Source organism: Hakea prostrata, chromosome 8 (genome assembly GCF_041222555.1).
Source record: "Hakea prostrata isolate BN-2017 chromosome 8, UWA_Hpros_2, whole genome shotgun sequence".
Taxonomy (NCBI): Eukaryota; Viridiplantae; Streptophyta; class Magnoliopsida; order Proteales; family Proteaceae; genus Hakea; species Hakea prostrata.
In genome coordinates, this window is record NC_142607.1 from 14711286 (window position 1) to 14737979 (window position 26694).

Below are 26694 nucleotides of genomic sequence, written 5' to 3' on the forward strand. Positions count from 1 at the left end.
CTCTATGAATCTCCCACCTTTTCTTTTCCCTTGTATGATTTTAATCAATTCACATTGAAATTACCCATAAGATTTATTAATGTTTTGACTTAAGATGCTTTTAAAAATTAATTATGAGAAACCATAATTAGAAACACAAATTAAATAAAATAGATATTCAAAATCTAAAAAAAAATATAAACTCAAAACTAATTTATTAATAGATATAAAATCTGTTTGCAAACAGAGGAATCAATTAAGTCAGCTAGCAACCTGGTTACAAGCCATTTTCAATGGCATGGGCGGGTCAGAATACGATCCATCAACAATCTGGTCAAAGATCCATTTGTTGGCAGCCTCAGTGTAGTGGACACCATCCCAGATGATCCGAACCGATGGATCTTTGCAAGATTTCCCCACTAGAATCTCTTTACCATTTTTTGTAACCTTTGATCCACAACCCATGTTTCTATTGTAGTTGTACTTCCCACCATGCCCACAACAAGCTACAAGAGGGAGTTCGAATCCTGCAATTTCAGTTCAGCTTTTCAGATTTAGAATCTAACTTAATTTGTTTGACAAAAGATTTCAGATGAATTTAGTTACCATGCTTTGAAGCCTGACTGATGAGAGAGTACTTGATAGAATAAACATCTACATAAGTAATGGAAGCCAAGGGAAGATCTTTCCTTAGTTGAGCCATAGCTTCTTTCAATTTCAAGTTGAAGTACTGAGCTACCTCATTGAAGGGACTAGCACACCCAGCTTTGTCCACCTGCGCTGCTGTGATGAGCAAACGATCCAGAATGTAGGGAAGGCACCCAACTGGGCCTGTGTTGTGTATCCAGAACCATCTCCCTCCTTGCCCATATATATTCTGCTTTCACAGAGTCCTTAATCATATCAAATTAATCAATCAGAAGTGTCTAAAAATTCTAAGGTAAGACCAAACTCACCTTGATAACTGTAGTGAATTGATACAATAAATCAGGGACATATGCTCGAACTTGATCGGTTGACATGTTAACGAAGTAGCCGGCTGTTAAGTCATTCTGACCAATGTCAAATGTGTACAAGGCACGAGAGAAACTCTGGTTACTGGGCATCAGTTCTTGCCAAACAGCCCCTACACCAGTATATTCAACTATTCAAGAAAGATATTTATAGAAGTTCAAATAAGATATGATGATGATGATGATGATGAAAATTGTTCGTTTACAGTGATGGGTTTACTAGAGTTAATTACCTTGTTTACGAGCTGCTTGAGATCTACGATGAAAATCATTGAACTGGGTAAATTGGACGTCTAGAGAGAAGGGACTAGCCCCACCCAGCTGTGAGAGAGTCCCGTTCGGTGGTCTAATTGTTGATGCAGCAGTCGCAAAATTGGCTCCCTGGGTGAAATTGGATCCCACTGAATCCAGGAACGCATTGAGGTGAGGAAGTCCAAAGCTCTCCGCTGCCAAAATGAAGGAGACAACAACACAGAGATGAGTAGGGAAGAGAGACAGAGAGAGGCCAGGGAAAGGAAGAAAGAAGATATTTTTCTACCATAAACTGAAAAACAAGAATCTGGGTTTAGTTATTTCTAACCCATGATTTAATTTGGCTGAAAGATTCACACACGTATGCGAGGTCATGTTTTCTCTAATGGGTACCTATGAAATCGATTACAAGACGGCCATCAGAGTATCGACCAGCGGGGGCATGAAAATAAGTCTCTCCGTTGGGGGGAGGTGCTTGACCAAATGCCGCAGAGAGTCCACCAGTGTCGGAATTTGAGTCACCGAAGTTGAATATTGCCTGGAACTCGCAAGGTGCTGTGCTCGTCGACCCAAACACAAAACCTGCTGGAGAAGATGGGATGATCGCTACTGAAGTACATAGAGCAATAACCAGTCTCAAGACATTCCCCCAATCCATGGGGATTAAAAAGGAAGTAAGAAACCACTGCAAGCGAAGAGGAACCAAAGAAAGAGTGCAGCAATAAAAGCTTAAGAGTGATAAGAATGACCCAGAAGAGGCTGAGAAGGGGACGGTGGCAACAAATGAAGGAGGGACCGCTTCACACAGGTGGTTCTCTTCTAATTCTGTGACTTCTGTCTCTAACGATTGAAAAGGGCCAGAAACCCAGAATTTTTGTTTTTTTTCGTTTAAATTCAAACACTGATTCCATATGTTTTTGTCTTGTCGTCTGAAATTTTTTTTTAAAAGGTAACTTGTTACGGTTGGGTGGGAACTAAATTATTAATATACACGGTCGAGTAGGTGCAAACCCACCCAGTACCTCTCCATGGGAGGGCGGGTCTTTAACCGCTTGACTAACTTATCATTGGCATTGTCGTCGAAATATTTTTATTGGAGATTTGCCTAACTAATCATGTTTAAATTGTCTGATCAATGATACCACACCAAGGTCTCGCAATCTTTGTCTATCATTGATATGTCACTTAATTGCATTAATATTATATCAAATTCTTTATATTTTAATGAGATTGATTATTTTATTTAGTTTTTTATTATATGAACAGATTAGAACGTTTGGATATCAAATCCAGAAAAATAGTTGTTTAAGACTACAGTACCATATTTTTGAATCAAATCAAAGAACCAGACTCAAATTACGATGGATGATTTGATAATTTTCAAAGCTGGAGATTTGATTTTATCCAAATCATAAAGATTTTCATAAAATGTCTTAATTCAACAAACAAAGATTTTGTTTTCTTTTGCGATCGGACATTGATGAAAAGTCTGAATTGGAAACTAACTAAATTAGAAACTATTGCAATGGCAAGAAAAATAATGGAAACAATCAAATAGGCAAGAAAGATAATGGAAACAATCAAATAATTAAAGAGGAAAAATAAAAACCATCAAATGGGGAAGTAAAAAGAAAGAGAACAATGGAAATGAAAAAATTGAAAATGATGTAGAATTGACAAAACTACTATAAAAAAGAAGACATTTTTGAAAATTTATTATCACACTACAACAAGAGGAAGCCACAGTTCTGAGGAAGAAATTAAGGCACGATGTTTTCTAATTTATTTATTCTTTTTTTTTTTATATCTAGTTAATTCTATCTTTCGATCAAGATTAATGGAAGTTTGATTTTCCACAATTATGAGACTCCGGTTAATTAGTTTTTTTTTTTTTAATTCTCAATATTTATACATTTTTCATGTTTATTATGTTATTGGATTAATCCTTAAACAAAAGGCTTATTGTTTGATGATAATTCAATACTTAGTCAATTAGAATAATTATTTATTATTCTAATGTAAGTGGTAAATAACATCCTCAAATGGGTAATCAATGCCCTAAAGAGTTCGCTAGTTATGAGAATGTATGTACTAGTTTAAATAAAAAAGAAAATTTTGAGTTTTTTGACTAAGGAATGGATCTTTAACATTTGAGGTGATTAATAGACATGACTCATATAACAGATCCGAAAGTTATGTTTATTAAGTAGGGAATAACTTAAACGACAAATTCAAAGGTTATCGAGAAAGTAGGAAAATAATGGTTGTTAGAAGATTGATCCTTAATGACTGTAACCAATATATCTGAAATTAAAATTTTTTGTTTTTAAGTCAATAATCAATTGAGAGAATTAATATTGAAATTTAATATTGATTGAAAGTTTTTATTGATTTTCTTGTTAACTACTGCATCCGTTTATTTGTTTTATTCATCATTTAGTTTCTTGATTCAAACCCTCCCTCTCCTCATTTTTTATCAATGGATAAATCTTCAACAATTTCTACAGATTTGACCATATTCACTGCTATTACAAATTTAGTTGAGAGAAGGATTATCTTTGGTAGATATGAAACCCATCAAATTGATTCTTTTAGGGCTTGTTTGGCTACTTGAATCCAGAGATTTGAAATCTCTGGATTCATAAATCTGAGAATTATATCCGTTTGGTTGTAAAAATCTCCAGATTCATGAAATCTAGAAATTCACATTTTTACATTAAAAATGTGAATATGAAGATTTATGGGTAAGGGGTGAAATCCAGAGATTCCAAAAAAGCTATACATTTGCACATTCACAAAAATCAAGTCGATCAAATAATTTTTTAGGATGAATCCACAAATTTCATTCCACAACCAAACATTTAATTTTAAAAATTATGACTCCATAGATTTGAAATCTCTAGATATTTGAAATCTCCAGATTCATGTAATCAAACAGACCCTTATTTCAAATCTAGAGATTTCAAATTTATGGAGTCATAATTTATAAAATTAAATGTTTGGTTGTGGAATGAAATCTGTAGATTCATCCTAAAAAATTATTTGATCGACATGATTTTCGTGAATGTGCAAATGTATAGCTTTTTCGAAATCTCTGGATTTCATCTCTTACCCATAAATCTACAGATTCACGTTTTAGTGTAAAAAGGCGAATCTCTAGATTCATGAAATCTAGAGATTTTTACAACCAAACAGGTATAATTCTCAGATTCATGAATCCAGAGATTTGAAATCTCTGGATTCATATAACCAAACTGGCCCTTAGAGAGTCTGTGACCCAACAACCCACTCTGACTCAACAGCCCATTATCCATATATTTTTTTATCACAATGAAACAAAATACATAAAAAAATATGTAACATAAAAAATAAAAAAAATAATTTGAAGATGAACATATTAACAAAATATCCATTTTATTTTTAAGTAACATAACAAAATCTTCAATTATTATTATTCTCAAAGGAGTCTGCAGCATCTAGATGTATAATATTTGTGAGGCCATTAAAATCATTTCTTTATATATAAAATTTACTTTAATATCATTATTTTGAAAAATCAAATACATATTCACACTATTTTTCATTTATTTAATTGAAACTTGAAAAATCTTAATAAAACGTTATGGAGTACGATAGTTGCACGCCGAATGATTTTCACACCATATCGATGACAACTATTGTCTTTATTCCTTGAAGAGTTACGTTGAGAATTTTTATTATTCTCTTGTTTATTTTCATCATAGTGATGGGAATGATTCCGTCTTTTATCTGGTCTATGTCCATGGTCATGACCACAATTATAATTATTTTCTTTTATATTATCATGAATTGTTGCACTTACTTTAAGGAATACAACAAAACTAGTAAAACGAGCTTCATGATTTTTTTATTAATAGTTTATTATTTTGCTCAGCCATAAAGAGGTGTGAGATTAATTCAGAGTATCTTACCTTCTTTCATTATATTATTATTGTAATAGTACATTTGAAGCATGAAAAATTAAAAAATATTTTTATTTCCAGTAAATCATCATCAATAATATTTACTCAACATAATTTTGAGTAAGAACTAATTTTAAAAACTGCAAAACTATATTCATTTACAGTTTCAAATCTTATTACTTCATGTGCATCCAACAATATTTGTAGTACAAAATTAGTAACTATTATATACAATAAATAAAATCATCATGTAAAGATTGATTAATAACAAACCATAATTCTCAAGGCAACCTAATATCTTATCATTTGCTTAATTCTTAAATTTAATAAATCATATACCTTAATCACGATGCACTTACATTACAAGATGGATAAGACAAACTCAATTATTTATAAAAAGCAACCACAAGAGGGTCGATCGTCTTTTTCACTTTTGAAGAGAAAGTATAATAATACATAGTTTGTCGTATGAGAAAACATAATAATACATAGTCTGTCGTCTTTCTTCTCAAAAAACAATTACTTTGAGCGAAGTTATATTGATACCGTATTATAAAATGGAGAAGATATATTAAAGACAATAAATAAATTAAGATAAGATGAATTGAACTCTTCTATTAGGTTGTGCATTACATATTTATAATAAAAGTAGTATATTCTGTGACTTGGAAATATCACATTCTACAAAAAAAATCAATATATAATTCTTACACACAATAAAATGATATTGATATGAAAGGAAGCATTGCTGTAATCTTCAATTAATATGAGAACGTAAATCTCTAAGATTGTATGCTGATGTAGTTAAAATTTTCATTTAGAAACATCTTTTGATATAATTTTAAGGGTAATTGACATCTATAATCAATATTATTTTTAATCTATAATTTATAGAGTTCTGCAAACAAGGGAATCAAGTCAGCCAGCAACCTGGTTACAAGCCATTTTCAATGGCACGGGCGGGTCAGAATACGATCCATCAACAATCTTGTCAAATATCCATTTGTTGGCTGCCTCAGTGTAGTGGATACCATCCCAATTGATTCGAACCGATGGATCTTTGCAAGATTTCGCCACTAGAATCTCTTCACCATTTTTTGTAACCTTTGCTCCACAACGCATGTTTCGGTCAAAATTGTACTTCCCACCATGCCCACAACAAGCTACAAGAGGATGTTTGAATCCTGCAAATTCAGTTTGGAAAAAAATCCTCTATTGTGCACATTTCTCTGTTGTACACAGTAGTGCATTTTTGTACCAAATGATTGGTTGAGATTAAAAGCTTAATTTTAAAAATTCTCAATAGTCTTATATTTACTTTGTTTTTTCACCCAATCATTTGGTATATATGTGCACTGCTGTGCACAGCAGCAGAGACTTGTGCACAAGAGGATGTTTTCCCTTTTTAGTTCAGCTTTTCAGATTTAGAGTCTAAGTTAATTTGTTCGACAAAAGATTCCAGATGAATTTAGTTACCATGCTTGGAAGCCTGACTGATGAGAGAGTACTTGACAGAATAAACATCTACATAAGTAATGGAAGCCAAGGGAAGATCTTTCCTTAGTTGAGCCACTGCTTCTTTCAATTTCATGTTGAAGTACTGAGCTACCTCATTGAAGGGACTAGCACACCCAGCGTCGTCCAACTGCTCTGCTGTGACGGGCAAACGAACCAGAATGTAGGGTAGGCAACCAACTGGGCCTGTGTTGTGTATCCAAAACCATCTCCCTCCTTGCCCATATATATTCTGCTTTCACAGAGTCCTTAATCATATCAAATTAATCAATCAATCAAAGGTGTCTAAAAATTCTAAGGCAAGACCAAACTCACCTTGATAACAGTAGTGAACTGATTCAATAAATCAGGGACATATGCTCGAACTTCATCGGTTGTCATGTTAGTGAAGTAGCCGCCTGTTAAATCATTCTGACCAATGTCGAATGTGTACAAGGCACGAGAGAAACTCTGGTCACTGGGCATCAGTTCTTGCCAAACAGCCCCTACACCAGTACATTCAAGAAAGATATTCATGAAAGTTCAAATAAGATATGATGATGATGATGATGAAAATTGTTCGTTTACAGTGATGGGTTTACTAGAGTTAATTACCTTGTTTACGAACTTCTTGAGATCTTCGATGAAAATCGTTGAATTGGATGGATTGGTAGTTTATAGAGACGGGACTAGGCCCCTGTGAGATGGTCCTGTTCGGTGGTCTAATTGTTGATCCAGCAGTCGCAAAATTGGCTCCATGGGTGAAATTGGATCCTACTGAATCCAGAAATGCACTGAGATGAGGAAGTCCTAAGCTCTCCGCTGCCAAAATGAAGGAGACAACAACACAGAAATGAGTAGGGAAGAGAGACAGAGAGAGGGCAGGGTAAGGAAGAAAGAAGATGGTTTCTGCCATAAACTGAAAAACAAGAATCTGGGTTTGGTTATTTCTAACCCATGATTTAATCTGGCTGAAAGATTCACATTTCACACACGTATGCATGCGAGGTCATGTTTTCTCTAATGGGTACCTATGAAATCGATTACAAGACGGCCATCAGAGTATCGACCAGCGGGGGCGTGAAAATAAGTCTCTCCGTTGGGTGGAGGTGCTTGACCAAATGCCGCAGAGAGTCCACCAGTGTCGGAATTTGAGTCACCGAAATTGAATATTGCCTGGAACTCACACGGTGCTGGGCTCGTCGACCCAAACACAAAACCTGCTGGAGAAGATGGGATGATCGCTACTGAAGTACATAGAGCAATAACCAGTCTCAAGACATTCCCCCAATCCATGGGGATGAAAAAGGAAGTTAGAAACCACTGGAAGAGAAGAGAAACCAAGGAAACAGTACAGCAAGAAAAGCTAAGAGTGATTAAATTGCAAGGACAGGGAAGAAGATGGTGGTCAAGGGGCTTGATAGATTTTTGACACTCGTAAGAGAGACAGCTTCTCCGAAATTCCAGTCATGCGATTTAAATGCGCATCTCGGTCAAGCCAAATTTTGGTTAGTTGGATCCGAAATTTCATTCGACCGTTGAGTTTCAATCACTTACGTGATTGTCTCCTAGTTCTGTGACTTCTGTTTCTTAGGATTGAAAAGGGCCATAAACCCAGAATTTTTTGTTTTTCTCGTTCAAATTCAAACACCCACAATATGTTTTGTCTTGTCGTCCAAATATTTTAATTGGAGATCTGCCAAAACTCATCATGTTTAAATTGTCTGATCAACCATACCACACCAAGTATCTGCAACCTTTTAGGCTTACTAGTAGTTTTCCCCCTTACATTGATTCTGTTAGAGAGTCTGTGACTCGGCAGCCCATTCTAACTCAGGCAGTTGAATCAGCGTAGCACTTAGTTTATTATTATTTTTTTTTTGGGTACAAATGTGCTGACTTGAACTATTGATTGAGCCGTGCGGATATATGATTTTATCCGCCACATTGGAATTCACAACCAAATGTGTCTCTATTACAACCCACCGCGTAAGCCCCATACAGAGGATAGGCCGGTTTGCTTGAGGAGAATCTTTTCTATGATCAGACCCGAATCATGTCATGCATGAACAGGCTCCGTAAAATCCAGTACAGTGTCGGTAGAAGTAGAATAAGTGATGACCCATTCTAACTTGGGCAGTTGACTCAGCGTAGCACTTAGTTTACTTTTTTTTTTTTTGGGTACAAAGGCGCTTTTTATATATAGGGAAAGGGATATTACATATATCAGTACTCAAGGTTTAAAGTATCGGTATCGAGTATCGTATCGGTCAAGTGATTTTAAGAAACGTATAGTCCCTGTATCGAGTATTATATCGTTCTGACTAATATAATTTAGTGTAATTCAATGGAGAGACGTATCGAGATGTATCGTATCGGTTGGGAAATATGGATACGTATCGGCTAGTATCGCATGGTATCGTGAGATACTTTAAACCTTGCCAGTACTTCTTAATCTCAATATATGAAAACATTCTTCTATCACCGTATCAGGTTCGAAATAGGGCCTCTAGCCTTTTCTTGCTTTCTCGATCTTTGGTCACGATGCCTCCGACGTCCTCACCGCTTGTGATGTTGCTGAATTTGTCATCGGCGCCTCTGATTAAACTGAATGATTCAAATTTCCCTCAGTGAAGAACTCAGTTTCTCCCTTTTCTCATTAGTTAATATTTGTTGAGGTATGTTGATGGTTATTTTCCTTATCTTTCTCTTCCAGCCTCCGATTCTTCTCCAGAAGTGCTTGCCTCTGTTTCTTCTTCAATTTCTTTCTGGAAAAGACAAGATCAGTTGGTGTTAGGTTGGTTGATTGCATTGTTGTCTGAGGGCACCCTACCTCACATTGTGTCTAATAAGACTTCGTTTGAAGCATGGAAAAGTTTGAACAAGATGAATTCATCAAGTTCTAAAAGTTAGGATTCTTGATTTGAAAGACAAGTTGTTTCATGTGCAGCGTGGTTCTTCCTCTATGTTTGATTATATTCTTCAGATCCAAAGTCTTGCCGATGCCATTGTGATCTTGCGGCTTAAGAGGTCTTGGAGGATCTTTTGAAGATTTTCCCACTTCTGTGAAGCTTCGGGTAGATCCTCTCTCCTTTGCTGATCTTTGTGGTCTCTTGTTGACTCATGAGTTGCATATGAGTTCTTCGGCTTTTGCTTGTGTTAATCCAATTTTAACTATGAATCTTGTTGCCACAAGTGCTTTAGCTTTTGTTGATGGGCGGACTCGATTCTCTGCAAATCGAAACATTGTGCAATCTTTTGAATCCAGATTTGGCAAGGGAAGGGGACCTTGGTTTCGTCATGTAGAAATTCTAGTCGATTTGTAGGTAGTAGATCTGCAGGAAGGTATGCCTCATACTCTGATTGCACAAGTAATGTTGCTTCTGTATCATTCTCGATCTGGTGAAAATTTTTCACCATATTTCTTGAATGAGAATCGGCCAGTATGTCAATTATGTCAAACACTTGGTCACTTGTGTGCACAATATCCTTAGAGGTTTAATCATGCATTTGTCAGTGAGTTTTGTTGTGCTTTTACAGTATCTTCCTCTAAATTGTTCAGTCATGATTCTTCTTTGAATTCTCTGATATGGGTTTTGGACGCTGGGTCTAATAGTCATATGACTGCAAATCTTGCATTTCTAGCTATTCATGAGCCTTATACTGGTATAGAAAGCGTTTTTGTAGGTAATGGTTGCCCAATTTTGATATCTCATATTGGTAGTATAGAACTTGAAGCTTTAGGACATCAGTTTCTTTTGTCAAACGTGTTGTGTGCGCTAGATGTTAAATACAATTTACTCTCTGATCATGGTCACAATTATAATTGTTTTGTTTCATATTTATTATAAATTGTTGAACTCATTTCAAGAAATAGAGCAGAACCAATAGAACAAACTTCATGATTTTTATTTCTAGCTCATTATTTTGTTATTATAATAGTACATTTGAAGCATGAAAAGTTAAAAAATATATTTTTTTCCCAATATATCATCAAAAATATTTTTTTCACATAATTTTAATTGAGAACTAATTTAAAAAACGGCAGAATTTTACTCATTTACAATTTCAAATCTTGCAACTTCAGGTCATTTAACATTATTGTTGTTATGTGTTAGGGGCTTAATGGTCTTTTTGCATATGTAAGGGATATGAGAGTTTTATATATTTGTATGTGGGGTTAATAAGGTCTTTTCAGTGGTTTGTATATATAGTTCTCTTTTAAGGTCTTAGGGTTTCAGAATCTTCCATCATTCTCTTTCTCTCTTTGGTGCGTGAGTTGGAGTTGTGCTGCTCTGCTGGAGATGCTTGGTTGCTGCTGCTTCGTGAGGTGTTTGAGCATGGTGTTGGTGAAGCTATGGAGCTTCTAAGGATGGAGTAGCTGCTGGTTTTGGTGGTCTCGATTTGCCTTGATTAGAAGAGATTGTGTATATGATTATCATGTGTGGTTGTTCTGATTCTATTAATCTCTTTCTTGGTCTATGTCTTGTGAGTTATGTTGGGTAGCAACTAGATTTGTAATTTTTTTTCTTTGATATATGATAGTGTAATGCTTGATGAGTCGTTGAACTTATCATTGGATGTAAGTCTACATGACTGAACCAAGTAACAATATTGTGTCTTGCTTTTGATTTCTTTTCTATGTTAATTCCGTAGCAATAAGGTATAAATTTCTCAACAAATATTTGTGGTGCAATAAATAAAACCACCATATTGAGATTGGTTAATGGCAACCTACAATTTCAAAGAAACCTAATATCTTATCATTTGTTTGATTCTTAGATTTAATAAATCACATACATTAATCATGATAAACTTAGATTATAATATGGTCAAAACAAATTTAATTATTTACATAGTCTGTCGACTTTCTTCTCAAAACACAATTACTTTGAGCGAAGTCATGTTGATAACGTGTTTTAAAATAGAGAAAAAAATATTAAAGACAAAAAATAAAATTAGAACAAGATGAATTAAACTCTTCTATTAAATTATGTGTATTATATATTAATAGTAAAAATAGTATTTTCTCTAATATGAAAATATCATGATCTAAAAAAATACAATATATGATTCTTGCACACAATAAAATGATCTTGATATCCAATGAGAGTTCGGATCCTCACCTCGTCGGGGAGCACAGACCGCTCCCCGACGGCTTCCCAACCACACAAATACATGTGAGGCCCACAGGTGAAAATTTAAAGTTTTTTTTTATTTTTTTCAAAAAGTATTTTTCACCTGTGGGCCCCACATATTTGTGTGGTTGGGAAGCCGTCAGGAAGCAGTCTATGCTCCCCCGACGCGGTGAGGATCCAGACTCTGGAATGATGCATTGTTGCAGTCTTCAGTTAATATGAGATCTTGAATTTCCAAGATTGCATGCTGGGATGGTTAAGATCTTCATTTAAAAACATTATTTGATATGATTTTAAGAATAATGGACATCTATAATTAATATTATTTAAAATAATATTATTTTTCTGCTGACAAACAAAATAATCAAGTCAGGTAGCAAACCGGTTACAAGCCATTTTCAATGGCATGGGCGGGTCAGAATACGATCCATCAACAATCTGATCAAAGATCCATTTGTTGGCAGCCTCAGTGTAGTGGACACCATCCCAGTTGATCCGAACCGATGGATCTTTGCAAGATTTCACCACGAGAACCTCTTTACCATTTTTTGTAACCTTTGATCCACAACGCACGTTTCCGTTGTAATTGTACTTCCCACCATGCCCACAACAAGTTACAAGAGGGAGTTTGAATCCTGCAATTTCAGATTTAGAATCTAACTTAATTTGTTTGACAAAAGATTTCAGATGAATTTAGTTACCATGCTTTGAAGCCTGACTGATGAGAGAGTACTTGACAGAATAAACATCTACATATGTAATGGAAGCCAAGGGAAGATCTTTCCTTAGTTGAGCCACTGCTTCTTTCAATTTCATGTTGAAGTACTGAGCTACCTCATTGAAGGGACTAGCACACCCAGCTTTGTCCACCTGCGCTGCTGTGATGAGCAAACGATCCAGAATGTAGGGAAGGCACCCAACTGGGCCTGTGTTGTGTATCCAGAACCATCTCCCTCCTTGCCCATATATATTCTGCTTTCACAGAGTCCTTACTTGTATCAAATTAACCAATCAAAGGTGTCTGAAAATTCTAAGGCAACACCAAACTCACCTTGATAACAGTAGTGAACTGATTCAATAAATCAGGGACATATGCTCGAACTTCATCGGTTGTCATGTTAATGAAGTAGCCGACTGTTAAGTCATTCTGACCAATGTCAAATGTGTACAAGGCACGAGAGAAACTCTGGTTACTGGGCATCAGTTCTTGCCAAACAGCCCCTACACCATTATATTCCAGAAAGATATTTATGGAAGTTCAAACAAGATATGATGATGAAAATTGTTCGTTTGCAGTGATGGGTTTACTAGAGTTAATTACCTTGTTTACGAGCTGCTTGAGATCTACGTTGAAAATCATTGAACTGGGTGAATTGGACGTTTAGAGAGAAGGGACTAGCCCCACCCACCTGTGAGAGAGTCCTGTTCGGTGGTCTAATTGTTGATCCAGCAGTTGCAAAATTGGCTCCATGGGAGAAATTGGATCCTACTGAATCCAGGAACGCATTGAGATGAGGAAGTCCTAAGCTCTCCGCTGCCAAAATGAAGGAGACAACAAGACAGAAATGAGTAGGGAAGAGACACAGAGAGAGGAAAGGAAGAAAGAAGATGGTTTCTGCCATAAACTGAAAAACAAGAATCTGGCTTTGGTTATTTCTAACCCATGATTTAATCTGGCTAAAGGATTCGCATTTCACACACGTATGCATGCGAGGTCATGTGTTTTCTCTAATGGGTACCTATGAAGTCGATTACAAGACGGCCATCAGAGTATCGACCAACGGGGGCATGAAAATAAGTCTCTCCGTTGGGTGGAGGTGCTTGACCAAATGCCGCAGAGAATCCACCAGTGTCGGAATTTGAGTCACCGAGGTTGAAAATTGCCTGGAACTCACACGGTGCTGGGCTCGTCAACCCAAACACCAAACCTGCTGGAGAAGATGGGATGATCGCTACTGAAGTACATAGAGCAATAACCAGTCTCAAGACATTACACCAATCCATGGGGATGAAGAAAAGGAAGTTAGAAACCACTGGAAGAGAAGAGAAACCAAAGAAACAGTACAGCAAGAATAGCTAAGAGTGATAAGATTATAAGGACAGAGAAGAGGATGGTGGTCTAGTGGCTTGATAGATTTTTGGGACTTGTAAGAAAGACAGCTTCTTCGAAATTGCTTCGGTCATGCGCATTAAATGCACATAATAGTCAAGCGAAATTTCAGTCCGTTGGATCCAAAATTTCAATCGAAATTTCAATCTCGACTATTAAATTTCAATAGTCGAAATCAAAATCTAGACCGAGATTTCAATCAGACGAACCGAAACTTATTGCATGACAGTCCTGCGCATTAGAGGCACCGCTTCACTCACGTGATTGTCTCCTAGTTCTGTGACTTCTATCTCTAACAATTGGAAAGGGCCACAAACCCAAAAAAAAAATTGTTTTTACGTACAAATTTAAACACCCACTCTGTATATTTTATCTTATCATTGAAATACTTTAAAGAGACTGCCTAACTGATCATGTTTAAACCTTTAGGTTTACCCTATTAGTTTCCCACCTTACATTGATTTTAAAACACTCTCTCTCGCTGGAAATCACCATCAGAGATCATGTTATTGGTAGAGCAAGAAAGTATTACATATAAGAATTTATGTGATTCATTTGAAGGTTATGTTTGTGGTTGAATTCATTGATGACTTCATTATAAAGAGTGAAAAAATAAGGAGGCAGCCCAGAAAATTTTCAACAGATATGAAAGATTATTCAAATACTAAGATGCTCATATCCATGCCAAGAACACTAGAAATTTACATCGGAAGCTCACAACTAGTCATTTGGAGATCTCAAAGTTTTGAGCAAGATCCATCATTTAAGGTCTGTTTCCGAATCTTAACGCATTGAAATGTTAACAAAGCAACAAACATTTAAGATCATTATCGACTGCTAGATAGTCAGACATCAAGTTGCACCTAAGCTGCATGGCATTATCGATCCAATTGAAAATTTTAAACCTTAAAACCAACAAATAAAATAACTGATCAGATTTGGTTGTCCACCAATTGAATTTATATGTTGGTGATTCGTTTTCTTCTGATGAACTCATCCAAAGAAAATAACAAACAGAGAGAGTAAATTATTGACCCAACATGGATCTAATCCGTTGGGTCTTCGCTATTATATGCTGTGGGCAGTGGGATATTTTAAACCTCGCATGAGAACATAACTCTAATCGCTTGAAATGTTGTTTCAGTGTCATGTTCTTGAATATTTTTGGGCATATTAGAGTTCATCCTGACTTCATGGCCCAATGGATAAGGTGCTGGTCTACGGAACCAGAGATTCTGGGTTCGATCCCCAGTGAAGTCGAATCTTCAATTCAATGTATTTTTGGGTTTTTGGAAAATATTTTGAGTTTTTTATATACATATATTTTAAGTATGTGAGTCTGGATCATCTCCCCTGATAGGAAGCACGGATGGTTATTGACCACAAATTACAAGAGGCTCATAAGATTAAGGTGACGGTTTTTTTTTTTAAATGATCTATTATTCTTAAAGAACAGATGATCCACACGTATGTAGGGAGAAAATGGTGGCCTCGGACTGACAAGTGTCCAATGGCTGAGGAGAGCCAACTCATCCGTTTTCGGGGCCTCAGATTGACAAGTGTCTAATAATTGTGGAGTGAAAAGGTGCCAACTCATCTAAGTCAAAACAGGCATGACCAAACTTACATTCAGCAAAATGGATCCGTAGATTCTTGATGTATAAAACCACCTCACCCACATCTATTGGAGGGATTACTCTTGAAGAGAGGAGCTGGACCCCACTGATATGAGTCTAAAGTTATTGAAATATTCTCTGGGTTTTTTTATTTGAATGTTCAAAACAAATAGATTTTCTACGGTTGGGTGAGGCTATGGTAATTCAATTTTATCCGATTAGAAGCTTTCTCTGACATTTTCATTCATCTTTTGATCAAAATAGACAAGAAAGTGATTTGTCAATTTGCAATGTAGATTTCACCTAAGTTCGGCTATTAATTAAGTTCACTTTAGATGACATCATTTCCCTACAAACTTTAATTTTTGTAGAATTATTTTTTGATTAGATGAATAAATAATATAAGGAGAGCACAAATGGGGAACAGAGAGAGATGGGGATCGAGGAATTCAACTTTTAAGAGAGATGTTGAAAGGAGGAGATAAGGCCCCAGGTAACAACAATAAGCATGTTCCTTGTATTGTCAATAACAGTAGCCTAGAAGAAACATCAAAATATATATGCATTGAATACCAACCTGTCCAACCTAATCACAAATGAATGACCCAGAATAGAGTCTCAAAATCTAATGTCAATCTTGAGTGACCAAAAGAACATCTTGAATGGGGCCAAATGGAAGCTAGGGTTTTTCTCCAAAGAATGTGGGAAAGATGACAAGTAAAAAAAATGCGCTCAAGGTCCTCTAAACCACTCCAGCAAAGAATGCACTAATAAAATAAAATAGGTTAACCAAATGGGAAGCTTTAGGGTGGGGAGACCAAGATTGAGGGCTCTCCAAAGAGTGAGAAAATGGCAGGAAATATGGCCTTTAAACCAAATCAGGGTGACCCAAGGGACAAGGGGGAGGAGGGATAGAGGAGGTTCCAAGCAGAAGAAATAGAGAATTTTTTTGATGGTGAAGGTCATGGGGGGGATTAGAGAGCAGAGGGAGAAGTCCAAACTTGAGCGAGACATGGGTGGGGGATGGGGGACCAAGAACCATCGGCAATGAACATGGAAAGGGGGGTAGACCTAGGGATATGAGAATCATAAACCCTACAAGGACCTAGGAGATTGAAAAGAATGCCTATTGGATGCCAAGGGTCAATGCCAGAAAGAAATAGAAGCATCCGAGGAAATTTGGATAGAGATAGAGGAGAGGGCAAGGGGTCAATGCCTACATGAGCTTTCCCCACACCCAAGAGGGGTTGGAGGAGATCGGGACCAACCAAATAAAGTCAGATTAGAGTAACGAAGTAATAGACCCAATTGATCCAAATAGAATCTTAGAATTAAACAACATAACCAACTCTTTGGCAAGGATTACCATCTCTAAGAAAAAAAGATGGCTACATTTCTGAAGCCAGAGAGACAGAAACAGAGGAGATTACAAGTTAGGAATATCAGTCCAGTCTCCTCAAGGATTCCCTGAGGTAGCAGGTAATAAGAATAATGGAATCATGGAAAGCAGAGGACAATGAGCTCTACAAAACTCAGCCTATTTCCAAGTATGAATTTTTATCATTATTTCTATTGCCTATATTTATTCTCATATCATACCTTCTATGTCTGAACTTTTCTTTCAACTCAAATAGCTTCTTTTCCATGAAGAACTCCAGTCTTTACCCATAATCATAAGCATCCTTATCTAAATGCAATGCAATTACTAAATAAAAGCCACAGAGACAATTCCAGCTTAGGATAATCAGATCATAGAAGAACTAATGTAAGAAGAGTCTCCCTATCCAAATTTTGACAAGGTAACTTCAACAAAATTAGCATTCATTACACTCGGTGTTTTCATCAATATCATTGACAGAACTGATTAACTGTATATTGTGATACAAAAGAGAACTAATGCAACAGAAGTCCATTGGGATTACAATTGGGGGGATAAATCTAGAAACAATTCGGCCGCTTGACTCATTAAATAGCAATTATACATCTGCAACAGGCAGTAACAGTTAGGTTATCCAAGGTTTCCTGCTATATTTCTCGCCCCACTTTGTGCAAAACATACGAGATGAAAAAGAAATCAATAATAAGCTAAGTATCTTGTACTAGTGGCAAAAAGAACTCAATTTCACAACACACTTATTACCATCTCTCCCTCGACTTTGACCTGAAAGCAACAAAGGATCAGAAATCAGGTCAACATATAAACCAGCATACAAAGCAAGATGTGTTTTGTATGTGTGTGAGAGAAAGAATGCTCCTACTTCCAGTTTTCAAACCCCTGAACAAAATGCATTGCAACCAACCTTGGTCACTTCAACATATGAAACAGCAATGTGGCAAATCTGATCCAATGAATAGGCAGTATTGGCACTACCCTCCCATGAACCCTTTTGGTGATCCCATGCTGCCCCCCCCCCCCCCCCCCCCCCTTTTTTTTCTTTTTTTCCCTCTTTGTACACCTGAATTACCTAATGCTGTGCTTTGAAAATTAGGCTGAAAACTTGATATAAGGAGGGGTGACCTTGAGGTCCATTTGTCAACAAAATTTCATCCTCATTGGAAAAGCCACAAGAATGGTTTTAAGTTGCAATGCAGCTGTCTCCATGTTAAGTGACTAGTATCACCTTTTCCTTTTCAAGGATTTGAGAATCCGGGTATAAGGAAAAACTTCCCTCATCTCAACTGGGCCCAAACACTAATCGCAAGATCCTTAATCTTTGAACTGAGGATCCTAAATCCATTTTGTCTTACCTGTCATGGTTGCCAAGAGATTCTCTTTCCCTTCCACCCTGAAATGCTCTTCTGTCATCTCCAGGCCTGCTCCAAACATCTCCTGTACCACGAGACCGAGGCGTCTCCGTAAACTCCACATTTCTGTACTCCTCCGGCAAGCCAGACTGAGAGGGTGGCCTCTCAGGCATGCCAGCAACCCTGCCTGCTCCAGAACCAGGCCTCTCAATGGATTTCTGGCCAAACCTTACTTTGTCATCTAACTCACGGATCAGGAGTTCCAGGTCCTTTTCTTTGCTCAACATCAGCTCATGTAGACTGGTTTGCTCTTGACTGGACTCCAGAGATTCCCCGTTTGCATTCACTGGACTTTCTTTCTCCAGTTCCTTCCTTAGATGATCTATTTCATCCCTCAGCTTCTTCTCTTCATCTGTCTCAGGCCTGAAACGTAGCCAAATATCACTAGATTACTTTGTGTAACTTTTCAAGCATGTGCTGAGGGAAGAATTATTTTATAAATCTCCATGAGATTCCTATTTGTGTTAGAACTCACAAGACAGTTTGATAAGATTATAATATTTAAGAAGCATCTGATCATGCCATAAGAAATATGTGCCAATGAAGAAAATGAAGTTAGGTCATCCAAATGTTAATGGAGACTTTATCCTCGCATACTGCAGGCTGCAGCACTATATTATCACTCCCTTTTTTTCTATCCTTTGTTTGTGTGTGATCTGTGTGCCTCTGAGTGTGTGCACGCTCACAAGGAGGGCTAGGATTGAGATTGGCTTGTTTGGCATTTGTCAAAAAAATCTTTCTTTACTGAAATCTCTTCTTCATCCATTGGGAGCCCTTGACTCCACAGTAGTAAATTTCCACTGGGAGCCCTCGCATACTGCAGCACTATATTATCACTCCCTTTTTATCTCTATCCTTTGTCTGTGTGTGATCTGTGTGTCTCTGAGTGTGTGCACGCTCACAAGGAGGGTTAGGGATTGAGATTGGCTTGTTTGGCATTTGTCAAAAAGATCCTTCTTTACTGAAATATCTTCTTCATCCATTCAGAGCCCTTGACTCCATGGTTATAAATTTGTTTCCCCCAGTACAGGGAGCAAAACGTCATTCTCCTCAACACCTTCAACTGAAGTAACCCATGCAAAAGATACAAATAGAAGAGAGGTTTTGTTTTATTTTATTTTTATTTTATTTTATTCTTTTTTATTTTAGTTTGTACTTAGCGTCGGGGTGATGAGTGGGGACGACGTGAGTCCTCAAGGTTGTTTTAGGCCTAGGTTCCGGGGGGAGAAAAGAACCACCTCTTTATGCAGTATTAATTGAGCTGACAAAAGTAAAGACCAATTAGAATTCAGAGATTCAAACATCAGAATATTAAAATGTAAATATACCAGTCGAATTCCAAGATCAACAAACTAATAAAGCAATCTATTTGGTCAGATTTTTAAATATGTTTGAACAGAATCAACTTAGGCAATGAAATGTTGATTAACCAGTAAATAGAATCCTTAACCGAAATCTGAAATCAGAATTGAAAAAAAGAAATTTGGATGAATGAATAATAAAATTCAAGACAACAGCCAAGAAAATACGAATGAGAAATTGAGAGGGGGGGGGGACAAGCCTACCAAGGGGAAGGCCGAAAGGGAGACAAGCCTACCAATCGCACAGAGGGGGGGGGGGGCAACAAGCCCATCAAGGGGAAGGCCGAAAGGGAGAGGTGGGACTCCAGGAGCTAACAATCAGCCTATTCCTTGAGGAGTCAGCCACCGGTGGATGGGGGATAGAAAGGAGCCTAGAAGATACAACAAAGCAGAAGGCATGCCAAATCCTATCAAGAGATTTTCAAGAAGCAGAAACAAAGTAGGACAACCCTTGGAACAACAAGACTTTTTAGGTTAAAATTAAATAAAAGGAAGACATACGAAGGATATGATCAAGAATCACCATCTGATGAACAGAATTAAAACTGAAACCTAAAATAAGAATTAATAGGAGCTTTTGAGGGAACCAGGACGCCCTTGGCAACAATAGGACTTTTAGAGGTTTTTAAAACTGGAGGTGAAAACAAAACAAAAGAAACCAGGATAGGATCAGTGAGTCACACCTCTGATCTACAGGCATCAATACCAATACCAGTACCCAACCTTCGAATCACCAGCAGGGAACCCTAGAGAATCACCACAGAACAAAAGGCAACCACAATCCCAATAACAAATTCATGTACAAGATTCCAATCCCTCACAAACTTTTGTAGAATGTATCACACCAGACTAACTCATCTACACATCCAACCAGAAAGTCAAGTAAGCTGTCCCTGTGTCACATGCTGATGCTTGAAATTCAACAAAAGTTAAGGCTTCTTCAGGTCAACATCCGCAGAAAGGAATCTCAAGGTCAACAACTAACGCTGCCATCTGGAGGGTTAATGCGGTCGTTCCAATTATTGAAGGGAAAAAGCACCCCTCTCCTCATCCACCCCCTCCACGTCAAACTTTGTGTTCAACCATATAGCCCATCATATATAGGATTTTACCCACTAGTATTTCCAGCCAAATGAGGAAAGGGGTGACATTGCAATTTTGACTGATGGATAGATGGTAAATTGTATGGACCGGCCATCTATCAACTTCAAAAGCCAAACTCAACACAAAACATACAAACACAAAAAGAAAAAAGGGCCAAACTTGGTCAAACAGATCTTCCATGCATTCAGCCTTCCCACATTATCAACTACACAAATCTAATCCAAAAGGACCAAAAATGACAAGTCTTATATATTTGATTCCTCTTACCCTCCCCCTTTATTTTTATTTTTGTTTTGGGGGGGTGGGAGGGGATCGGGATGTTGAGGGATGCAATAACTAGCCTGTTAATTCTGCCATATGGGGTCACACTTTTGGGCTGAAACTTAACAGAAGAATAGAGGTGTCTTTGGACAAGCTGTCCATAAAAATTTGAGCATCAACCATGTTAATAATAGATGAAAGTTAAAAAAAAAAACAATAATAATAATAAACAGGGTCAGTCACCTATGGACTTCAACCATCAAATATTCTGCTTTCTAAACAATAAGTAGACAACTTATTGGAGAAATACTGGTGGAGGCTGAACCGACCTACCTAAATAGTCCAGCCTAAGCTGAAATGCAAATATACATTTCATTTTGTGGGCCAGACAAGACCAAGCTAACCTTTTATGTTTCTGCACCAACCTAGCCAGTATTTAATAAACAGTGTCAGGTTGATGGTTTTACCCAGGCCTAGCCAGTTCATAAATTCAGTGTGTTGTAAGCATACAAGTAACATTAGAGAATAACTAACATGAACATAGTCAATCAAATGTCCTTGGACATTAGACACTTCAATATATATATATGACCATTTTAAATTACCCCCACTAACACTTTATAAAGGAATAGTTATTAATTCTGAAAAAAGACTTTTTTTGTAAATAGATATCTATAAAAACATAAAATACAAAACAAGGTAGCGACATTCATTCAACATTTAGTTAAACATTAATATCCAATACAAAACCATCTTCCAGCTGAGTGCAGTTAGGTATCAAAGTGGAGAAAAAGGGAGAATAGCAGCAATGGCTACAAATAAATAGAAAATCCCATTGTAATTAAAGTTGGCAAAAAAGAAGTATCCTTACTGCTTTACCCCTTTTAGTATGAGAAACTCCTTTCAGTAGCCCAAAAGTGAATTGATAAGTCACTTTACATTATTACAAGAATCTTTCTACCCCTGAGTCCCTGACTGAAGTAGCTTTTGGAAATGGACAAAAAGCAATCAAAAGAAGGTTACCACTTCCCACTTCATTACCTTGGAGATGATAAGCAGTACCCGAAAAATAAATATATGAAGACGATAATACCTTAGAAACCTGTTAAACTTATGCTAAAATTCAAGTACAAGACTTTCTCTTTTTTTTTAGGGTAAATAAAAGACTGTTCCAATTCTTTGAGCTTTTCTGGTATGTTTCTGTTTTTGGGGTTGATTTTTTATGTCAGAAATTTGTTTGGTTTGAACTTTGGACCCTATTATGGTAAAATAGAAATAAGTGGAATAGATACTTTGAAACAGCTGAGGAGTTGTTTCAGAATTTCTATATCATTTGATTTCAGTCTTGGTCTTTAATGAGCACAAGGTTAATTTTATCAGCAATGTAGTAATTTCATGTTCCCTTCTTCTCCAAATACTCTTATCACCACCATGTGATCACCATTGCAATCACCACCATGACTGCCATTGCCTCCAGCAACTGCCACCATCAGAACTTCCACATCACCACTACCAAATTGCCACCTCCCCAACCAATACCCGCCACCGCCAATATCTCACTAATGCCACCACCACCAAGTGAATGTACTATCAGAAATTGAACTACCAGATGGGTTTTCATTGTTCTTCAAATAGTTCATAGTGATATGAACAAAATAATTTTTTTAACCAAAATACATTTATTGACTACATGAAGTCAATTTAAATTTGAAACTGAAATCATCCCAAATACGGCCTAATTGATTGAAACTCCAGAAAGTAGGAAATTAGGACCCCCAAAAATAAAAAATCAACCCCATCACAAACTGATACCCTACACATGGTTTGAATATCAAGAATAGAAACTGAACCCCAACCCCACCCACAAACCCCCCCAAACAAAAAGAGAGAGAGAGAGAGAGAGAGAGAGAGAGAGAAGAAATCCCAGGTGAAGCCAGAATCATGAGCCTTGTTCCAAAACATAGAAATATGTCTATTACACTATTAATGTAACCCCTACTCAATAACACAAACCAATGAGCAACCTGCATTCGAAAATCCAGCTTGAGAATACTACTGGCTTCTGTTGAATCGAAGAACCAGAACCTACTACATATATCAACTTCCAAGCATTACTTACCTTTAGTGGAAAGTATATCCAATACATTGTAAGAGATCCACAAAAAGCCAGAGGGGAGGGGAACAAGCACAGGAAAGAAGAGACAATTTTCAAGCAGGGCCAACAAATCTCCAGCATTGAAAAAAAAAATTTGCAACTTGGAAGACTGAAAGATAACCTCAATAGGATTCTAATTAAGGAGATACACAAACACCAAGCTTGCAGCATTGTTTTGGAATTGTTGGAGAAAATAAGTCTAGGATCCATTAGGATCTAGTTGTCAACTCTAGCCATAATCCAATTGAAGTTGTCTTCAAGTTATTTTTACATTATTAGTAGCCTAAAACATATTTGATCTTGCCATTATCTGTACCCATGGCCTTACCTTTTAGGCTGACCCATTTCACTCCAATTCATCTCACCAAATAAGTGTATTGAGGTTCTTCTATTTGGATTTCAATTTATGGTAAGTATATAGCCAAGTCAACTCTATATACATGCAAGTATCTAGAAGAAAAAAATGATAACATGAAGTCCAAATGATCCAACTAGCCCTCCCCAAAAAACAGAAGGATATATAAGTTTGTTATGTTAGATTAACTAATGAAGAAGTGAAGAACATTACTGTTGCCATGTTTACCATTTACATCTCTTAACAGTGAATGCCCTCAAGATCTTCTAGGTCTAAAATTTAAAGATAAATGAATGGACTCTTTTCTTCCTTCTCATTTCTGTGTTTCATTTTTATCTTATTTGCTGCAACCTCCTTGTAGACATTTGCAATGTTACCAGCATTAGTTGATTTCAGAACTATGTGAACCATCCTCAAGGAATAGTCCTAATTCCCGTATCCATCAAACCAGCCACAAAATTCTTCTTTCCTACCCTTTTCATCAATCAAGAAGGCCTAAATCCTCCGAAATCAACCCCCCCCCTTAAAAAAAAAAAAAACCAAAACAACATAAACAAAAAAAAGAACTACCATCATTTTTAAGTCTAATGTAACGACTAGCTGACCAGACCCAGTTTGGTGTTGAAACCTACTAGTCCTTTATTAAAGGAAGTACTAGCTGCATCAGCCCATAAACTTCCAGATACTAATAAATCCTTCCCCAGATCGATAGCCCAACCAAAAGTGTGAAGACCATCAACCCAATCCCCCTTTTATCACTTGAATTTTACTTCATACATGTTTAGTCTAGATTAAAAGTCACCCATTGACATCCACTGATGGTATTAGTAGATAACAAGTAACTCAGTGGCTAATTGCTACAATAATGATATACTATTAGATAGATAACAGGGGAGCAATAAAGGAATCATTACCACCACCGCCAACCATGAAAGCTGAAACCAAAATGGAGACGCATGGTATTCTGTAAGCATGCAGCAATAGTACGGCATTCAAGTAGAGCAGTTAATATGGATAAGTAACATAAGCATGCGATTGGACACTGCAAACCTGTCAACACCACGACGCTCGAGTTCCAAATCGATCTTCCGCCAGTCCTTGCCTTTCTCTTCCAGTAAAACTTCTCGAGGCTTGGCGTCCCCAAAAGGATTCACCTTTGGTCGTGGTTTTAGTGCTGCTTCCAGAAGCTGTGGCGCAGGACTTTCAGCGTGGTTCGATTGGGCAGATGAAGGCCTGCTTGACTGAGAACTGGAAGGTCGGCTTGTCGTCTTCTTAGTCTCCATATCTGAATCAAATTTCTTCCAATCGAGTCCTTTTTCAGCTAAAATCTCCTCCCTAGGACGTGCCGCACCAAATGGGCTAGGTCTGGTAGCCTTGGGAGGCTCATTGATGCTTCCATCCACTTTGGGTGGATCAAGTACAAGCCGAGGGCGCTCGCGATCCCCATCACGCGGTGGTCCTCTGGCCCAGCGATCCGTATCGGGAGCGGAATCTCTGAAACCTGAGCCAAAACTTGTAGATCTAGCAGGAGAAGGTCCCTTCTTTTCGACAACCCAATTTTCGAATTCGTCAGCCCTAGAAGGACCTCCACCACCACTACCAAGCGAACTGTAACGATCCTGTCTTCCAGAATCCATGGGAGAGAAGGAAAGAGGCTTCTTACCCGTTGCCCAGTTGTCATCTTCGTCTGCCCTAGAGGGTTGATCGAAATCATTAGACCTCCTTTCGTCATCAAAACCCCCATAGGATCTCCGACCACCACCACCACCACCACCCCATGAACCTTCACTATCATCACCTCTTTCACGCATGCGCCCAGGCGGAGGCCCTGTTCGACCATACGATCGAAACCCACCGCCGAGGCGACCGTACTCCATTTCCTCGGCAGTCCTTTCCTTAGGGCCAGTTGGCAATTGGAGCAACTCGTCCCTGGTGAGACCTCTGGATTCCACGACGGAATCTCGCCTGGCTGTGCCATGACCAACGTTAGTTCCGGTGGTAAACTCAGCAAGCGACATCTTTTTCTTCTTGGGCTTGGCAGAAGCGGCCTCTCTGAGACTCGGAAAATTCTGAGACTCACCAACCTCGGCGATTTGAGAATTGGCATTAGCAGCAGCATGCTCGAGCTCTTCGGCTTCAGCGCGTTCGGCCTCTGCCGCCCAAGCACCGATTCCTCCCCATGCTTTCGACATTTTCTTTCTCCTTCTTCCTCAATCGACGCAGAGATCTGAAAAGCTTTGAAAAGCACAAGAACAGACGAAAGCCTACAGATTTGTTCTTTCGATGATTTGCGATTCAGCTTTGAAAGATATTATCTTTCAGCAAGGCTCCTTCTGGGGAGCCGGATCTCTTGCTAACATACGCCAAACGAGAGCTGAAGGTGCATTAGAGAGAACACAACGAACGAAAATGAAAACAACCAAAGCCAATAGAGTTCAGCTTCAACATTCAGCAACGCTCTTTCAGAATTTAGATTAGATTAGCTGGGACGCTGAGAGGGTTCGACTTCAGGTATTAGTTGTCAAAATTGAACCCGGTCGGACCGATTATCCGGCTATCTTCTTATGGTCTTTTACGAAACCAACCGTGGTCAGAAATCCCGGATCAGCCGAATTAGATCCGGAACAACCAATCCCGGTCAGAATCATTGGTTTTTTTTTCGGTTTGCCAACCCCGGTTTCCAAGGCTTTGCCCTGACTAATCCGGTGTTCGACCTGGATAGCACACCTGGTTGTGGTGGGGTGAGTCTCCCAACATATTTTTTGCATCCACAAGGTTTCGATATCGGAACCTTGCTTAAGCGGACCAAGCTGCTTACCACTTGGACCAACCCTCGTTGGTAGAATCATTGGTTTTAGACTTATAGTAACAGAGACATCATTTTTGCATTCTTGGATGAAATGCTTAATTGATGAGCATTAGCGGCGACCTAGCGCCCCCCACTAATGTTCGGACTTTTTATCGAGTGCGACCTATGCAAGCATTAGCCATGTGCACTACCAGCGCAAGTACTGGCCACGTCAGCAGAACCCCCACCAGAGGCCTAGTATAGTCCACAGAAGTCGGTAGCACTCATGCTCAGGTCAAAGAACACACAACTATACAATGTA

General features: G+C 37.9%; 4 protein-coding genes and 1 non-coding gene across 5 annotated transcripts; 1 reads left to right on the top strand and 4 right to left on the bottom strand.

The window, feature by feature from the left end:
• Window positions 1-190: 190 nt before the first annotated feature.
• On the bottom strand, window positions 191-2070 carry LOC149007174 (GDSL esterase/lipase At3g26430-like). The gene is made up of 5 exons (XM_089167546.1): window positions 1638-2070; window positions 1226-1438; window positions 936-1105; window positions 586-856; window positions 191-506 (listed from the first exon to the last, which is right to left on the bottom strand). Exons 1-5 carry the CDS (start codon window positions 1900-1902, stop codon window positions 241-243), a joined length of 1185 nt encoding a protein of 394 aa, XP_089023672.1. The 5' UTR covers window positions 1903-2070; the 3' UTR covers window positions 191-240.
• A 4019-nt stretch (window positions 2071-6089) lies between these two features.
• LOC149007175 (GDSL esterase/lipase At3g26430-like) lies at window positions 6090-8165 on the bottom strand. Its single transcript, XM_089167548.1, has 5 exons — window positions 7711-8165; window positions 7295-7501; window positions 7016-7185; window positions 6662-6932; window positions 6090-6369 (listed from the first exon to the last, which is right to left on the bottom strand). Exons 1-5 carry the CDS (start codon window positions 7973-7975, stop codon window positions 6104-6106), a joined length of 1179 nt encoding a protein of 392 aa, XP_089023674.1. The 5' UTR covers window positions 7976-8165; the 3' UTR covers window positions 6090-6103.
• Window positions 8166-12118: 3953 nt separating this feature from the next.
• Window positions 12119-13942, bottom strand: LOC149007176 (GDSL esterase/lipase At3g26430-like). Its single transcript, XM_089167547.1, has 5 exons — window positions 13557-13942; window positions 13139-13351; window positions 12869-13038; window positions 12519-12789; window positions 12119-12452 (listed from the first exon to the last, which is right to left on the bottom strand). The coding sequence occupies exons 1-5, from the start codon at window positions 13819-13821 to the stop codon at window positions 12187-12189; spliced, it is 1185 nt and encodes a 394-aa protein (XP_089023673.1). The 5' UTR covers window positions 13822-13942; the 3' UTR covers window positions 12119-12186.
• A 1172-nt stretch (window positions 13943-15114) lies between these two features.
• TRNAR-ACG (transfer RNA arginine (anticodon ACG)) lies at window positions 15115-15187 on the top strand. Its single transcript has one exon. It is a non-coding gene; the product is annotated as a tRNA-Arg (tRNA).
• A 1794-nt stretch (window positions 15188-16981) lies between these two features.
• Window positions 16982-26058, bottom strand: EIF4B2 (eukaryotic initiation factor 4B2). Its single transcript, XM_089166321.1, has 3 exons — window positions 24635-26058; window positions 18292-18711; window positions 16982-17704 (listed from the first exon to the last, which is right to left on the bottom strand). Exons 1-3 carry the CDS (start codon window positions 25774-25776, stop codon window positions 17680-17682), a joined length of 1587 nt encoding a protein of 528 aa, XP_089022447.1. The 5' UTR covers window positions 25777-26058; the 3' UTR covers window positions 16982-17679.
• Between the last annotated feature and the right edge of the window lie 636 nt (window positions 26059-26694).

Excerpts from the sequence above, each read along its gene's own strand:
- LOC149007175 (XM_089167548.1), bottom strand. The coding sequence starts at position 7,975 with ATGGATTGGGGGAATGTCTTGAGACTGGTTATTGCTCTATGTACTTCA. Across the intron at positions 7,502-7,710 it reads TCTTGTAATCGATTTCATAG|CGGAGAGCTTAGGACTTCCT; the intron begins GTACCCATTAGA and ends TCATTTTGGCAG. Across the intron at positions 6,370-6,661 it reads CAGTCAGGCTTCCAAGCATG|GATTCAAACATCCTCTTGTA; the intron begins GTAACTAAATTC and ends CTGAATTTGCAG.
- LOC149007176 (XM_089167547.1), bottom strand. The coding sequence starts at position 13,821 with ATGGATTGGTGTAATGTCTTGAGACTGGTTATTGCTCTATGTACTTCA. Across the intron at positions 13,039-13,138 it reads TCAAGCAGCTCGTAAACAAG|GGGCTGTTTGGCAAGAACTG; the intron begins GTAATTAACTCT and ends ATAATGGTGTAG. Across the intron at positions 12,790-12,868 it reads AGTTCACTACTGTTATCAAG|AATATATATGGGCAAGGAGG; the intron begins GTGAGTTTGGTG and ends CTGTGAAAGCAG.
- EIF4B2 (XM_089166321.1), bottom strand. The coding sequence starts at position 25,776 with ATGTCGAAAGCATGGGGAGGAATCGGTGCTTGGGCGGCAGAGGCCGAA. Across the intron at positions 18,712-24,634 it reads GAGCGTCGTGGTGTTGACAG|GCCTGAGACAGATGAAGAGA; the intron begins GTTTGCAGTGTC and ends GCTACGTTTCAG. Across the intron at positions 17,705-18,291 it reads TCTCTTGGCAACCATGACAG|GTCAAAGTCGAGGGAGAGAT; the intron begins GTAAGACAAAAT and ends TGTTGCTTTCAG.
- LOC149007174 (XM_089167546.1), bottom strand. The coding sequence starts at position 1,902 with ATGGATTGGGGGAATGTCTTGAGACTGGTTATTGCTCTATGTACTTCA. Across the intron at positions 1,106-1,225 it reads TCAAGCAGCTCGTAAACAAG|GGGCTGTTTGGCAAGAACTG; the intron begins GTAATTAACTCT and ends ATACTGGTGTAG. Across the intron at positions 857-935 it reads AATTCACTACAGTTATCAAG|AATATATATGGGCAAGGAGG; the intron begins GTGAGTTTGGTC and ends CTGTGAAAGCAG.